Source organism: Schistocerca cancellata, chromosome 4, assembly GCF_023864275.1.
Source record: "Schistocerca cancellata isolate TAMUIC-IGC-003103 chromosome 4, iqSchCanc2.1, whole genome shotgun sequence".
Classification (NCBI taxonomy): Eukaryota; Metazoa; Arthropoda; class Insecta; order Orthoptera; family Acrididae; genus Schistocerca; species Schistocerca cancellata.
Genome location: NC_064629.1, coordinates 908,385,078 through 908,401,945, shown reverse-complemented (window position 1 = coordinate 908,401,945; position 16,868 = coordinate 908,385,078). Strand labels below are relative to the sequence as shown.

The 16,868-nt window shown below is 40.5% G+C and overlaps 1 protein-coding gene across 2 annotated transcripts in view; it reads right to left on the bottom strand.

Moving 5' to 3' along the window:
- The window catches only part of LOC126185078 (peroxisomal targeting signal 1 receptor), a 237,663-nt gene that overhangs the window by 144,041 nt on the left and 76,754 nt on the right, over positions 1 to 16,868 (bottom strand). For both annotated transcript variants that reach the window (XM_049927863.1, XM_049927864.1), the window contains exon 5: positions 1,054 to 1,159. In XM_049927863.1, the coding sequence (XP_049783820.1) occupies positions 1,054 to 1,159 (106 nt within the window). The remainder of the gene's footprint in view (positions 1 to 1,053; positions 1,160 to 16,868) is intronic.

Here is a 16,868-nt window from a genome sequence, read left to right as displayed (position 1 = left end):
CCAGCCACAGCAAGGGCCACCTGGCAGGATGGCCATTGCCGGGAGTCCCGATGCCCCAAGGACATAGGTATCTACTCCTTGGCATACATGGGGAGTTAACGGTGCAGCCATCAGCAGAGTGATCCCCTTGGTGTCAGGGGGCTACAACCAACAGGGTACATGGCGGCCCCACCACAACCGACAGGCTACCATGCTGGATATCAGGCGCAAATAAGTCCATGGTCATCATTGGTGCAGAAAGTGACACTGCATGGTGGAAACCACACCCAGGAATGTATCCTCACCCAAGAGATGGAGAATGAGCGAGACTGCAATGCAACAACGAGAAATGGGGGCCACAGATCTCAACGCACTATGGACACAATGGACCATGTAAGGCGCCCTTCCCCAATTGGCTCACTCTTTGGAAAATTTTGAAGTGTGGAGGTCAAACCCTACAGGGAACCATCACATGAAGGCTGAAAGGCACTAGACTCTTTTTAGTCACCTCTTATGACAGGTAGGAATACTGCGGGCCTACTCTTACCCCTGGACCCGGACCCATGGGGAGGGGTTATTAATTGTTCTACCACTGATATTAGATTCACATGCTATTATTTTAAGCAGTTAAAACATTAAATAATTTAATAATTTGCTATAAGAATTTACTGCTTTTTCATCTCGGTATGTAGCATATCCCCTTCTGCACTAGCAATCACCTGTTATTTGTTCATGTAATCTTTTCCTTTACTAAAGGCTATCACTAAACAGTAAAAAACATGCATAGAGAACGGTGCCATACTTCTGGCATTACATTTTTTATTAGTAGCTTAAAGCATCATGCAGCATGTTTAACATATCTATAAAAATTAAGTATTTATTACAACTATAAATTTTAATTAATCCTCATGTGTAAAATACAGAAAATGGACTGAACTGCTGTGCAGTAAAAAATATTTTAATTCACAATAAATGCATTTCTCACAAAACAAAACATGAAGCGCAAATGTTTGCAGTAAGTCATTCAAACTGGCAGTTATCAGACTTCTGTGATGTAACAAATTCCTCTTTTACCTTTGAAGTCTCAAGAGATGTTCCATTCACACTTTTGATAAGTTCGCCAGCAGTTTCCTTTAATTCATCTGATGTAGCATGTAGCTTGAATGTTGGATCATAAATGCTGAAAAAAGGAAGGTGGTACCTTACATATGACGCAAATATGATCAACAATATATATGCATAATACTGAAATGGACAGGGATACTGAACAGTATTTCAATGGAAGGCTGAGAAATGTTATGAAAAATGGAAGGGTGGCAGTAAAGTAAGAAAATGAATGAAACCGAGAAAAATAACTGTGTGGCATGTGTGTAACTTAGAAGATGAGGACAAGGGGTAGGGTGGAGGGGGATGGAACTGCAGTGCATATGTTGCTGTAGTTAGTCACAAGTTCCAGGGATCGTTTTGGACAATAGATTGTAATGATATGGAATGAGTCATTTTACATTCACATTGCCAATTAATATGTATAATATACGGTTTGATTCTCTCTCTCTCTCTCTCTTTTTTTTTTATACAAAAAGGAAAAGGATATACAGATCTGAGTTTTTATTGCTACCCAAAACCTTTTCCACTTTACAGTAATAGAGATTCTTCTGTGTACTGGAAGGAGTTATCAAGGAGAAACTTTCTCAGTTTGTTTCTACTTCACTTTCAACCTTAATGTGCAGTAATAAACTTCATTTTCCTTCTGGTAGTGTAATTACATATCTCATTGATACTTTTGAGCTGTAGTGGATGATTTACAACAAACTTCATGAGGGAACAAATACATGATGAAGCAGTAGTCAAAATGTCCAACTCCCTAAACAAAAGTCTACAAGAAGATCGTGGGTGAGCACCACATATTTTTTGCACAATGAAGACTTTCTTTATTAAAGACGAATTATCCCAGAACATTATTCCATTTGACATTAATGAATGAAAATACACAAAATATGTCAACTTACTGATTTGTCTCTCCCCAAGATTTGCAAAGATTCTAAGGGCACATGAGGCTGAACTTAGTTGTTTTAGGAGTTATAAAATTTGCTTTTTCCTATTTAAATTCTCATCAAAATGGACACCTAAGAATTTTGAAGTTTCCAGCCTATATATTATTTCATCACCATGTGTTACACTTATCATTGATGCAGTACCCGTAGATGTGCAGGACTAAACATGTTGTGTCTTTTTAAAACTAGGAGTGGCGAGACCATTTGCAGAAAACCAGCCAATGAACTTTTAAGAACTTTGTTCACCATTTATTCTTCTGTTAGGTACGTATGCTTGGACTGATTACAATACTAGTGTCATCTGCAAAATAACTACTTCTGCATGTTGCATATGAGATGGAAGATTATTTAGATATATATGAGAAATACGGACCTACGATTGAGCCCTGGGGAATCCCATTCGTGATTTCTCCCCAGTCAGAATTATACTCCCAGAACATTAACTGACTTACTAACTACAACTTTCTGCATTCTTTTGGTCAGATGTGACATTATCCATTGGTTGGCTATACTATCAGTCCTATAAAACTTCAACTTAACTAGGAGAATGCTGTGATTCACACAAATGCCTCAGAGAGGGCACAGAAAATACCAACTGGTACTATTTTATTATTTAATGCTCCTAAAATCTGGTGAGTGAACATGTAAATGGCATTTCAGTAGAGCAAACGTTCTGAAAAACAAACAGTGATTTTCTGAGGATACTATAGTTGCTAATATGAGATACTATTGCAGAATACATCAGCTTCTCAAAAATTTTGGAAAATGTCAGCTGTGAAACAGACTTGCAGCTATTGACGTCTCTCTCATCACCTTTATTAAATAGGGATTTAACAACGGCATATTTCAGTCTCTGTAAAAATGCCTTGAGTTATTGAGGCATTACATATTTCAAATAAGATTGGTATTATTATATTAGAAAAAGTCTTTAGTGATCTACTGCAAACACCACCAAAACCAGATGGGCTTTCATTTTTGAGAGAATGTATAATGACACAGAACTAACAGTGGTAATGGGACCAACAATATTACCATAAGCAGAGTAGGAACTGACAGCTACAGTGTCACCACCTTTCACCAGAATGTTCAACCAATAAGTAGGTACAGGGAGATTACGTGAAAATGATAAAGTGAAAAATAATGAGAAATTTGTGTATTTTAGTGACACAATGTGAAACTGGCAGCTTTTACGAAATGTTGAAAATTTAGCATATTTTCACGCCCCCTGTGCTGCAATGTCAAATGAAAATGCATACTTCCAACCATCTCCATTCCAGTAACAATGTGCTGTCGACATGACATTTCCTGTCACTTCTGCACAACCTATTGTACAGAAAGATACCCATTTTTTAAGATCTTTAATGTGATATAGCAGTGAAACTACTCTGATTGGCTGATAGAAGCAAATTGATTGAGCACCACACAGATTTACATGTTTGTGAAGCTTAAGTGCCTCATTTGGTGAGTTTGTATTTGTACTTGCATACCACAAAATATGCATTTTAACTGAAGCACTAAACTAATGAACTCCCCAAACAAGATCACTTATGGTTTGATTTACTGCACAACAGTATAGTGAAATCTGACGTTTCCAGATAAAACCAATACCTTTATTCCAAGATAAAATTGAAGACTGCTTCATTATTGCAGAAAAATGAGTCTTTGGTGATAAAACCAGGAAGAGTTTGAAAAATATCATTGACTGAATACTTCGGTGAGAGGTGAAGGAAATGAAAAACACTGGGTTGCCCCTTCAAATTAGGCTAACGATTATTACGGCCACAGATTCATGTATCAAGTAGCCTACATGCTCACAACTCTAGGTTCTTGTTTCAACGATGGGATAATAATGAACTCTATTAATGCTGACATGGGAAAGAGTCTTATGTGTACCTAGAATGGCAAGTCTCAGCTATGTGTAATATTGTGAAGGGGTACAAATCCCTTCAAAATTTAGTGGAAAAGCAACTCTCCATGCCAGTAGCATATGTGGACACCGTCAAAGTCTGGTTTTGTAATTCAGGCAGTTTGTTTTCCACATTCAGATTTAGACTCTGGGCAAATGTTTCCACATTATAGGGAGGTGATCGAATGGTAGCATGTCATCTCAAAAAAGAAATCTGAAGTTGTGACAATGCTGAAACACATCTAATTACCAACTATGCACATGAAATACCATATTTACTCGAATCTAAGCCACACTTTTTTTCCGATTTTTGTAATCCAAAAAACCGCCTGTGGCTTAGAATCGAGTACAAAGCAAGCGGAAGTTCTGAAAAATGTTGGTAGGTGCAACCACAACTAACTTCTGCCGTCGAATATATGTAGCGCTACACAGGCATGCTTTGTAGGCACAAAGCTAAATACTGGTGCCAAAACCTCTGCGTCACAAAAAAAAAAAAAAAGTGGAAGACGAGCTTTTTTTCTATGCCCGGAGTTTCGACTACTGCATTTTCATTTTCATACATTATCCAACGAAGTAAATACAAATTCTGTATTGTTCATCTTCGAATATAGCAGAATTTCAATGTACTACGAAAATCCGACTGGCAACACTGTTTGGGATGTTTGTCAATATGGCCAACTCTACGTTCTGAATTTTTTCCTACCTGTGAGAAGAGATGGTTGCTAATAGGAACCTGATGAAATGTGAATCACATGCAGTATTCTCTTCACCATAAGAATAATACGAATATAAACATTTTGCCATGTATTCTTTCGTGTTTGCTGCTATCTCATTTAAATCCTGTCTGCCTAATAAACTACGAAACTAGAGTGAGACAATAGCAAAATATACGTATCGTGTCATGTTTATATTCGTATTACTCTTATGCCTAACAGTGATAGTCAGAAATGAAGCACGGCAACTGACTAGATTTTTAAATCTAAGATGACTAATTTCTGTGCAGAATTTGATCTACTAAAGAAGCGGCTGCAAAGATTTTCAAACGGAGAAAATTTTCGCCTAACTCTCGTTCAGAACATGTTCTATCATACGCAGTCTATTATTTGGTTCTTGTTGATCATTATCAAAGAAAGCAGCAGTGTAAGTAACAACAAATACCAGTCTCTTGCCATTGTTTCCCTAATGAGATGATTCCTCTCTCATTTTCTTTTTTAATTGTAAGCGGCGGTAACGCGCACAAAAGCAAGCCATGCCGCGAGCAGCGACAGGCCGTAAACACGCACTATCGGAATGCGACAAACAGTGCATGACACAGTACAGTAATGCATTTTCAGCTTAGAGTGACATAAACACCTAAAACAAAGAAAACAGCACTTATCAGATCAAAGCAAAATAAGCAATCGATTCAAACCAGACGAAGCACGTGGAAAAGGAAGGGTACCCGTATAAATACGGACAGAACACCTGACGCATAGCAATGACTACCTGGTAAAGTTTAACTGCTAAGCTTACGACTTGAACCCAACTACTGTAGCTGTATCGTCGTTCATTCGACCTAAATATTACAATAGACCATCTTTGTTTCGATTTGGAGGTGCGGCCTAAAACTTTTCTCTCCCTTTGAATTTCAAGTCTCAAATTTCAGGTGCGGCTTAGATTCAAGAATTTTTTTTTTTCCTTTATTTCGAGTCTCATTTTTCAGGTGCGGCTTAGATTCGAGTAAATACGGTAGTCTAGAAATTCATAAGTTCTGAACAAAGCCACTTGCCAGCGTGGTTGGCAATGGAAAAAAAGTGTGCGATGGTAGAAAGGGCAGACGCCAAGTGAGGTGGCAGTCTCATCCCCAAGTTTCAGCAGCACAACGATATTCTGATGTGAGGTGTGGAATTAATAGTCTTCAGCAAAAGACATACCATAAAACACCATTCACATGCTCAGCTGTGTAGTAATGGTAGAGACAATGTGGCATGGGTGTCTCATAACTTCACATTACATGTCAGCACTTGGCGTATCCGTTGTGGTATGACCGCAGAGCAGGAACTGATGTTGACACTGCAGTGGGAAGATGGTGACTAGTTGTGGCTAGGTTGGTGGAAGTCTCACTACGGGCCAAGCTAGTGTTCTCTATTGGTAGCCAGAGACAATAGTGTGCAGGTATCCAGTCAAAGTACAATCGACAGCTTGGTGTGGAATTATCACACCAAGGGAGAAACTCACTGCCTTAATAGACAGCTATTGCAAGTTATGCGTATACTGGACTACTCAGACAGCCATACGGTGAGACGCTGCCACACACTTCCCCCCCCCCCCTCCCCCTTCCCCAAGAGAGGGAAGCTCGGGTGGTGACTGAGGTCGCTATGGCGAAGGCTGGTACTGGTGGAGGGCGTGGGTCAGATCACCCTGGGCCTGTGTCCAATCCTGTGCATGCAGGGATGGGCAAACACGGGGCACTGTTATCAGCACATGGTTGAGGAGACAAGGGCACAACATCATTGCTTGTTGGCTGCGAGGAGAGGTTGACAGCCTGGTGGCCACATTTGACAGCTGCAGGCACACGCACTGGACACTGCAGATATGAATCACTGGTGCATCTGGCATGAGGATGGGCAGTGGCAGCTAGGGGGCACAGCCCTGGAAGTGCATGGAATATCACTGTTGTTGAAGAGGTGGGGGCTGCAATGTGGGGGCAGTGGCGTAGCTGGCTGTTGGCGGTGGCAGAGAGGAATTCACCGAATCAAACACAAGCAGTACAAGGGTAGGGGCATGGGCCTCCTCTGCATTGGAGGGGCTTGCAATTTCATTGTAGATGGTCAGTGAGTCAGGGGCAGTGCCAGCAAAGCATCATGGATTTTCCATCATGTCCTCGGTCGTAGAGTGGTAGCCTGGCATTGAGGGGGCTTTGGCACCTGGGGGTCTTTAAATGCTGTCAGTGGTGGTAGCGGTGCTGCAGTTCCTCTGAATACCAAACACACTAAACACTGCATCATCAGAGCGGCAGACCACCAAACAATGCATGTCACTTTCCGAAGCATTGAAATCGAGATTGTGATGCGCTTTTGTAAGTGTCATAGCTCATTCACGTGATCTCGTCAGCTGATGACAGCAATAGGTCACATCATGTAGTCAGCCAATAGCAAGATCACTCTTAAGTAGTGTGAATACACAAATAAGAAAAGTTAGTGGCTTAAATTAATATACATAGCATTCACATATAATATTGGTCTTGAAGATTAATAAGTTGGAAGAGAAGCTAAGCTTCCACATATAATGTTGATCTTTTTTGCATGTGTTGCACTTTAAGATACATCACACAAATGTGCCAGTAAAATTTTTAATTATGACACAAATGTCTCATCTTCTGGGTTCGAAATACTTCTAAATGGTCGTCCTCAAAGAGTTGATTTTTAAATGAGAGTCAAACACTTTGTGATTTAAGAAATTCATCGTACATTCTCGCACATAATTCATCTTGCGTAAAAGAAAATCTGCTTTGAATGTAACACTTTTCAAACCACCATTTGCAATATTTTCCCGCAACATGTTAGAAATAGGTTCGTTTCAGCAGTTGCAAGAAAGCGCCCGATAACTGGGGTCACCGCACTTGCGTGGCTACAATGATGCAGGAAGCCCATATGTTCGTAAGTGTAAAACATTAAAAGATCTTACATTATGTCATAAAAGGAACAAGACATCAAAGGATACTTCAAGAGCGTCGGGATTTCGTGACCCATACTAAAGTGCATGATTCGGCTTAAAATGCACATCCATACGTAAATTTTCTTGGAGTACCAATACTCATGTTTGGTTCTTTATTATAGCATAATGCCATATGTGCACTTGAAATGCAGCGAACAGTTGAAACTAGGCAATAGTGTGAAATTAAACACTTCGTTTCAAATAAATTCACTGTCTCAGTAGAAAGGATTAATACAAGCCAAATCTCTTTAGCAAACAAGCAAAAATAACTTCATTGTTCTGTAAGGCGATTAATGCTTGACTGTCAAAGGTGGAAATAAAATCTGAAACTATTAACATATTTTAGCCTCCCGTAATTATGCTAACGTATTTTAATTCATTTGGTAGCTTCAGGCCACAAAAATCCGTTTTGTTATCATTTAACGTAAGAGCAATAAATGAAGAGGAAACAACAAAATCACTAAACGTAAACACAAGTCACGTGGAGATGACCCACCTCCCCACCACAACTCTGACTGCTCTGTGCATCAGCCCCGGATCTACGATATTTCCGAACCGGTCAATGTTAAGTAGTGGCGCCCAGCCACACTTCCGTAACCAGAAGCGGGAGAAGGTACTACTCATACGCGACTCAACTGCGCATGTGCAAGAGCCCGCCTGCAACTGCTCAAACGAATCGAATTTAAACAGTTGTCACATCATGCTCAACGGAGGCAATTTGTTGTTATAAAGCATTGCATAGTGTTCCTAAAGCCTTTGACACACTTTACTGTTGGCAGGTGCTTCTATGAGCACTGTTTTGTTGTTGTATATGGCGCATTTCCTTTGCAAATTAAGTTTTGTTTTCCTTTTTTTTTTCTCCTGTTCATGTTCTGTTGCTGCAGTATCATTCTGCAGTAGCGGGATACAATAATATCCTTTGCTAGAATATTGGTTCTTACCAGTCAAAAATCACAAAAATTTAACTGAAAACTAAAACAATGAAAAATTCCCGGAATCCTAAACAATTCCCCGGTTTTTCCCAGTTTTCTCCCAGATAGAAAAATTCCCGGGTTTTTCCCGGATGTCCTGGGTCGTATACATCCTGGCAGGGTAGCATCAGCCAAGAAGCACTTAGCGGCAGGGAAGCTGTCCACTGCACTGGCTTGTTCCCCTTTTTCTGGGAACCGAGGAGTGTGGGGGTGAGCGGCTTCTGCGTAGTGGTGGCATTCCTCAGGTGGCAGCACAAGGAGTTTAACATGCCGAGGAAGTGGTGTAGGTACTTGAATGTCTCTGGGTGTGGGAAATCGAGGATGACTTTATCTTGTCAGGCATGGGACGTGAGCCAGTGGAGATGATGAGATGGCCCGAGAACACCACTTCACTACCACCGAGAATGCACTTTGCTGTGCTGAAGATGATGCTCGCATTATGGAGGCATTCAAGAATACTTTGGAGGTGAGTATGTCCTCCAAGTAGGTGAAACAGCAGAGCAAGCCTCACAGCATGCCATCCAAGAAATGTCACCACATTTGGGCAGCATTATGGAAGCCGAAGGTCATAAAGGTGCTCCCATAGAGTCCAAATGCCTTGATGATGGTGGTCTCCTGGATCTCCTCAGATGCAACTGGAATCCAGGTGAAAGCCTTGGTGCAGTCAATTGTACTGAAAATTGTAGCTCCAGCCAGCACTTTGTTGTAGCTGCATAAGAATGGCACCGAGTATCGGTCACAGATGATGCGTCTGTTTAGCTTCTAGTAATCACCGCATGGGCACCAGGAGCCATCCTTCTCCTTGAGAAGGTGAAGGGCAGACGCCCATGGGCTCTTTGAAGGGTGCAGCACACCGGCGGTGAGCAGCTCAACAAACTCGACCTTGGGGATCCTGAGTGTGTGTGATAGTAGACACTATGGATGGCAGAAGACAGGTGGTCTAGAGGCAGTGCCGATGTAGTGGACAGTTGCATGGCAGACCTCTTGAGGCAAGCTGGATGAATATATGAGAGCAGGAAACTGCACCAGTCAGGGGCCGGAATATGCCACCAGCTTCATGTAGGAAAGAACATCGAAACAAGTGGTGCAATTCATTGATCTCCTAGTGTTACTGTCAATGAGGCACTTGCCTGCGGCATCAGGAAGCAGGTGGTACTGTCTAATGAAGTCTACTCTGATAATGGGGTTAGTGACATCAGGAACAGTGAAGGTCCATGGCGAGGTCGCATTGTAGGCCGAGGTCGAGGATGCGGTGATGTATGCCATAGGTGGCAATGGTAGAGTTGTTTGCTGCCATCAGGAGGATGGCTGAAGCAGTGCCAGTGTCCTGCACGAGCCACTGTGGCAAGATGGACTACTTGGAGCTGGTGTCAATCAGGAAAGGTGTTGCAGAGCGAGCATCACGGATGAACAGGTGCTGGGAGATCGACCAACAGCCAGGTGCATATAATCCCAGTGGCTGTTGACGTGTGTGTGTCAAGAGCTGAGCTCCCTGCAGTTCACAGTATCCAGGCTGAAAAGCTCATGATACCACCAGAGGCCGGCTGTGTCATGAGAGGTGTCGGCAGGTCAGCAAGGGCTGCGGTGGTCGCCATCACTACACTGATGGCTGCAGCTGCACGGTAGGCGGCGATCGGGATCAATGAAGGCCACAGTTCCTTGTAGCATTGCCATGTCAGCAATGTGGCAGGCAAGGATGTCATATAGGCCATCTGCTGGGTGCTGTACTGCGGGGACAGGAGTGGCATGTGATATCATTAACAGCTCATGGAGTCTAGTGGCTGGCAGAGTGATGGAAAGCTAGCTGCGCTGGCTGGGGATGGGACTGATGCTCAGCAGTGGCAGTTGCAAGCAGGGATGCCAGAATCTTGTGGACCCAGTTGGTGAGGCTGGCGGCATCGGCAAGGGAGAGGTTAGCATATGACGCCACAGTCATCTGTATCAGGGCTGGGCAGCGAGCCAGCTACATGTTGTATAGGGAGCTGTCGGAGGCTGTGTGACTCCATCAGGCTTCAGAGATGGCACAGGAATTGCAAAGGTTTCTGGTCCCCACATTGCTCGAGGGAAAGAAGGTCCCAGACACACTCCATTTCGGATGATGGGAGTTGTGTCAGGAGGCAGCATCGGTTTCGTTAATGTTATTTTCCATAGCATGCTTCCTTGCCGAAATAAATCTTCCATTAAAAGGTGACCATGAAATGTTGGGAAACCCAGCTAATGCAGTGGCATTTGGCCTTTTCCAGTTCATGGCTCCCTGACCAACTATGTTGTTTCTGTGACTCCCCTGCAGGATACCTTGTGAAAATTGAAATAATTAATTTTTAAAAAGCTATTAATAAAGCACTAATCACCTCACTGGGACACTTGAGCTTGTCTCTTATAATATAACTTGGCAAATCTTGGCATCGAATGAAATACAGCTCCCTCACTTCCTTCTCTAAACAAAGTCTGGATCTACACTTGGATTTAATGACAGCCACTGCCAAAAGAGCTGCAAACATGGGAAGCAGTCCATTTCTCCTCCGACATTCATTTCGGTCTTCCAGAGCAGCTGTTTTTTTAAGAGCAAAGCTTTGTCAATGCAGTTTCACTTCCTTACAGATACTTATTCAGTGAGTTTAACTTCTGAAATATACCACATAAATATGCACCCTTTAATAGAAAGTCAGTGTCTATAAAGCACTTCTTCCAGGTAAGAACAGACTTCTCTCCAAAGTTCATAAATGTGCTACGATACATTTCCCATGGGAAACAACAGCTATAAAATAAGAGAGATGTATGTTCAACCCCATATCATGACACATTTGTCTAAAATATCTGAGGATGAGTTCTAATACAGTTCACCACATTCATGACAGTTTGCAGTACTTGATTGAGATTAATGCTCAAAATGTGTGGAGCAAGTGCTCCTGTATGGATATGCAATCAGTTCACATAATACCAGGAGCTTCACCAAAGATAAATGCTTGTAGAGCACTGTAATGCCACGAGATCGATCACACACAACCAGTACACACACCAACACAGTGAGCCCAGTTGATTTGACTTTCTATCTAAAAGTTGGCCTCTATTTCTACCAAATCTTTGCCCGCCTTACCTGTACTTATATATAAAAAACACCAGATCTTCCATCATTTCATTACTTTTTCCATCAACAAATCACACAAAGAAAATTAAATGAGCATCTCTATTGCTCTCAATAGCTTCATCAAGCTACAAACCAAAATCTCTCCATCTAATTTATTCTATAGTATGTTCATGAAGATCCTCTCTTTAATCTTCAAATTGATGACTAATTGTAGTATCAGACAAAGGAATGGGCAAAAGCTCTTTTGCCATGGATTCTTCAAGCATAATGCTCATCATGTCAACAGCATACAGAAGAATTAATTATTACGCAATAGTATGGGTTCTCTTACATTTTGCTTCTCAGTATGCTACATTGTTGAATGCTAGGAGTACTTTATTCACAATTTTCACCTACTTAGAAAATGATGATTTTTGTTCTTGTATTTGACTCAATATTCTACAAAAATATTCTCTTCATTTGACCACATCATTCTTATGAACACTTTCTAAATTATTCTTTAATTTGCTAGGTAGCATACACTTAACTGAAAGTGCTTTCAAAGACAAAACACACTGTGGGCACTCTTCATTGTTCACACCAGTGCATGTGAAATCAAAATTAATTAGTTATCACCATATTTTCTAGACTTGCATTTCCTATCTTCATTACCACTTTCTTTGTTGTCCTTTTTTTAAAAAACATTCATAGTTTATCAACTTTACAACCAATTCACAAAAAACCTGGTTGAAAACACAGCAGTCACTATTGGTGCTAATTAGAGTAGTGTTCAATACTTCAGCTTCAAGGTTATGGCTACCTACACAGGCAGGCCAGTATCCTAAGCTGAATTCCAACGAGGCCACACAAGTTGACACCAGAAATTAAATTTCTCACAGTTGTCTTCTTTGCCACTAACTAAAATACAAATGCACACTGTCCCAGGTGGTCATTCATAGTGGACCTGGGTGCCCAGCAAAAAGGTCTAATAACACTAAGGTAATGGAAACTTTTTAGTGCAAGCAGAATTAATGGAAGAGTTCGATCCCATATTATGTGACTGTATAAATCATGTGGCTATACCTGGAAGATTAATTACTTACTTACATAAGGGCATACAAAATGAAATAATTTCCATAATTTCTGATCGGATTTTATCTATCTTGAAGAATAGTACATTAAAAAATAAATATTATTCAACAATACTGGCCTGTACACCAGATTTAAGTCACAAGGAGCAATTACGCATGGTTTTAAGAGTGGTAGGCGTGTTTCCCAAACCAGTTGCAATCTAATATTTTTCTGGTGTTTTAGAAGGGCGTGACACTACTGAAAAAAATCTTGCAGAATTGTTGCTTCAATACTAGATAACCTTGGCATACTGCTAGCAGATTGTCAAGCAAAATCTAACAACAGCAGAAGTAACAGAAAGGGCAAGAAGAGCGGAACTCAAATTTGTATCACTGAAGAAAATCCAAGAGCTCATTACACCAACTGCTGTATTCAAAGGAAGCATTTGGTTATTAGAGATGTAGTTAAATCTTCTGTAATTGTGTTACTTTTTGACATAGATCTACCTCTGCGAAGCCCTGGAAAACACTGAAGAATCACATAAGCCGGACTTTGAAGCCGCTATGTGAGACAACATGGGAGGCTAGGACTGGAAGTGCTCAGGTTGTAAGATCTGAGCTTAATAACATAAGACTTTCTTTAGCAGAGTTAAACACCACCTGCAAAAATGATCCAATGTGTATCAATGAAGCATCTTGTCTCTTTAAGGGAAAAACAAAATTTAAATATGCTTTATGTGTTGTGATATGGCATAGTATCCTTTGCCATGTCAGCAGAGTCCATAAACCAGTTCAGCAAGAAGGTATGCAATTAGACACTAAAGTAAAATTAATAAAATCAACACTTAGTGTTACTGAAGAATACAGAGCCAGCAGTTTTGAAAAGGCTAAGAAAGAAGCAGAAGAATTGGATACAGCTTTAGGAAATGATGTTCAGGTAACAGAACCCACATCTGCAATTGTTAAAGGGTAGTTTTGTTATGAAAGTACTTCTATAGTGTGATAGACATTGCTGTAATTTCTCTGAAGGAAAAATTTAAGCAGCTCATTAACTGCTGTGAAGGTTCATTGTTATTTGTGACATTAAGAACTTGACAATAAAGAAATACAATGTCAACAGAAGATACAGAAATCTTGTGAATGCTTTGAGAGACCCTAAAATGCAGTCAGGAGACATAAATTTGTAGGATCTCGTGAATGAATTGAATCTATTGTCCCCAGTGCTTCAGCAAACTGCCAACACACGTTTTGAAGTAGTTCTCAAGACTTTCCTAAATATAACAATTGTGTTAAGAATATTTTTGTGTATGCCAGTGACTGTAGCCTCTGCAGAATGTAGCTTTTCCAAGTTACAGATCATTAAAAACTATCTGAGATCTTGAATGAGCAACAGCAGCTAAGACATCTTGCCATAATAGTAGTGAAAAGACAGACTGCATGTTCACTCAACATGAAGAAGTTGGTGAAGATCTTTGCTGCTCAAAAATTTAAAAATGTGAAGATTGAAATGGCTCTGAGCACTATGGGACTTAACATCTAACGTCATCAGTCCCCCAGAACTTAGAACTACTTAAACCTAACCAACCTAAGGACATCACACACATCCATGCCCAAGGCAGGATTCAAACCTGCAACCGTAGCGGTCGCGCGGTTCCGGACTGAAGCACCTAGAAGCGCTCGGTCACACCGTCTGGCCCAAAAGTGAAGATTTAAGTGAGCAATTATTAATATTATGTTTGTACAATTAAGTGGGCTTTTCCACGTTTCATTTATCATTAGACACAATCCATTAAACTATAAGGCTAATTTTGCATGGTTTAACTGATTCACATAAAAGTTAATAGTACCTGGTCAGTTGAGCTTTGCTCAGAACCACTGTGAACTTTTGCTAAAGCATGGTCAACAGTGATTAAGGATCACCACATATAAATCAAGTTTATTTCTGCTGCAACTCTCGCTGGCTGTCAAAACAGATCAATGTATCACACAATCAGGAAATACAGCACTGAACCAGACACTTTTTGTTTCTTGAAAAATAACAGCCACTGCAATATCTCTAGTCATCTGTGGTTCCCTCAATTTATATGAAATGTCATTATTGTAGACTTCAGTCCGAAGACTGGTTTGATGCAGCTCTCCATGCTACCCTATTCTGTGCGAGCCTCTTCATCTCCAAGTAACTACTGCAACACCCATCCTTCTCAATCTGCTTACTATATTCACCTCTTGGTCTCCCTCTATGATTTTTACCCACCATATTTTCCTCCAGTATTAAATAGGTAATCCCTTGATGTCTCAGAATGTGTCCTACCAACTGATCCCTTCTTCTAGTCAGGTTGTGGCACAAATTTCTTTTCTCCCCAATTCTATTCAGTACCTCCTCATTCGTAACATGATCTACCCGGCTAATCCTCAAATTTCAAAAGTTTCTATTCTCTTCTTTTCTAAACTGTTTATCATCGATGCTTTACTTCCATACATGGTTACGCTCCATACAAATATTTTCAGAAATGGCTTCCTGACACTTAAATCTACAGGGTGTTACAAAAAGGTACGGCCAAACTTTCAGGAAGCATTCCTCACACACAAGGAAAGAAAATATGTTATGTGGACATGTGTCCGGAAACACTTACTTTCCATGTTAGAGCTCATTTTATTACTTCTCTTCAAATCACATTAATCATGGAATGGAAACACACAGAAACAGAACGTACCAGTGTGACTTCAAACACTATGTTACAGGAAATGTTCAAAATGTCCTCCATTAGGGAGGATACATGCATCCACCTTCCGTCGCATGGAATCCCTGATGCGCTGATACAGCCCTGGAGAATGGCATATTGTATCACAGCCATCCACAATACGAGCACGAAGAGTATCTACATTTGGTACCGGGGTTGCGTAGACAAGAGCTTTCAAATGCCTCCATAATTGAAAGTCAAGAGGGTTGAGGTCAGGAGAGCGTGGAGGCCATGGAATTTGTCCGCCTCTACCAATCCATCATTTGTTGTTGAGAAGCGTATGAACACTTCAACTGAAATGTGCAGTAGCTCCATCATGCATGAACCACATGTTGTGTCATACTTGTAAAGGCACATGTTCTAACAGCACAGGTAGAGTATCCCGTATGAAATCATGGCGGTGAATCGAGGAAGTATAGTACGTACTGACGAAACTAAAATGAGCTCTAACATGGAAACTAAGCGATTCCGGACACATGTCCACATAACATCTTTTCTTTATTTGTGTGTGAAGAATGTTTCCTGAAAGTTTGGCCATACCTTTTTGTAACACCCTGTATATTGAATGTTAAGAAATCTCTCTTCTTCAGAAATGCTTTTCTTGCCATTGCCAGTCTACAATTTACACACTCTCTACTTTGACCATCATAAGTTATTTTGCTGCCCAAACAGCAGAACTCATTTACTACTTTAAGTGTCTCATTTCCTAATCTAATTCCCTCAGCATCACCAGATTTAATTAGACTACATTCCATTATCATCTTCGTTTCACTTTAGCTGATGTTCAACCTATATCCTCCTTTCAAGATACTGTCCATTCTGTTCAACTGCTCTAAAAAGCCCTTTGCTGTCTGACGGTATTACAAAGTCATCAGCAGACCTAAAACTTTTTTTATTTATTTTCCCTGGACTTTAATTTCTACTCCAAAATTTTCTTTTATTTCCTTTACTGCTTGCTAAATATATAGATCGAATAACATTGGGGATAGGCTACAACCATGTCTCATTCCCTTCTCAACCACTGCTCCCCTTTCATGCCACTCAATCTTACATGAAATATTGCAAGCTAATTTTTTAATACATTACAAAATCAGCATATGCGTGATTTCTGTTAAATTTGTGATAAAATGTTTATCAGACATTACAGTTCCAGACATACTTTCAGGATTATTTTGCAAGCAGCATTGCATCAATGAAATTCAACATTGCAACATAATGTGACACAGAGGGGACTTTTCAAAATGTACAATTTATTTTGACACATGTAAGGAAGGCCTTTCCAAAAGATTTGGAACAATATTTAGTAATTTACTATTAGAAACATAACTAAAAATAAATTCAGAATTAGTTTAGTATTACTGTAATGTTAGAAATGCCTAATAAA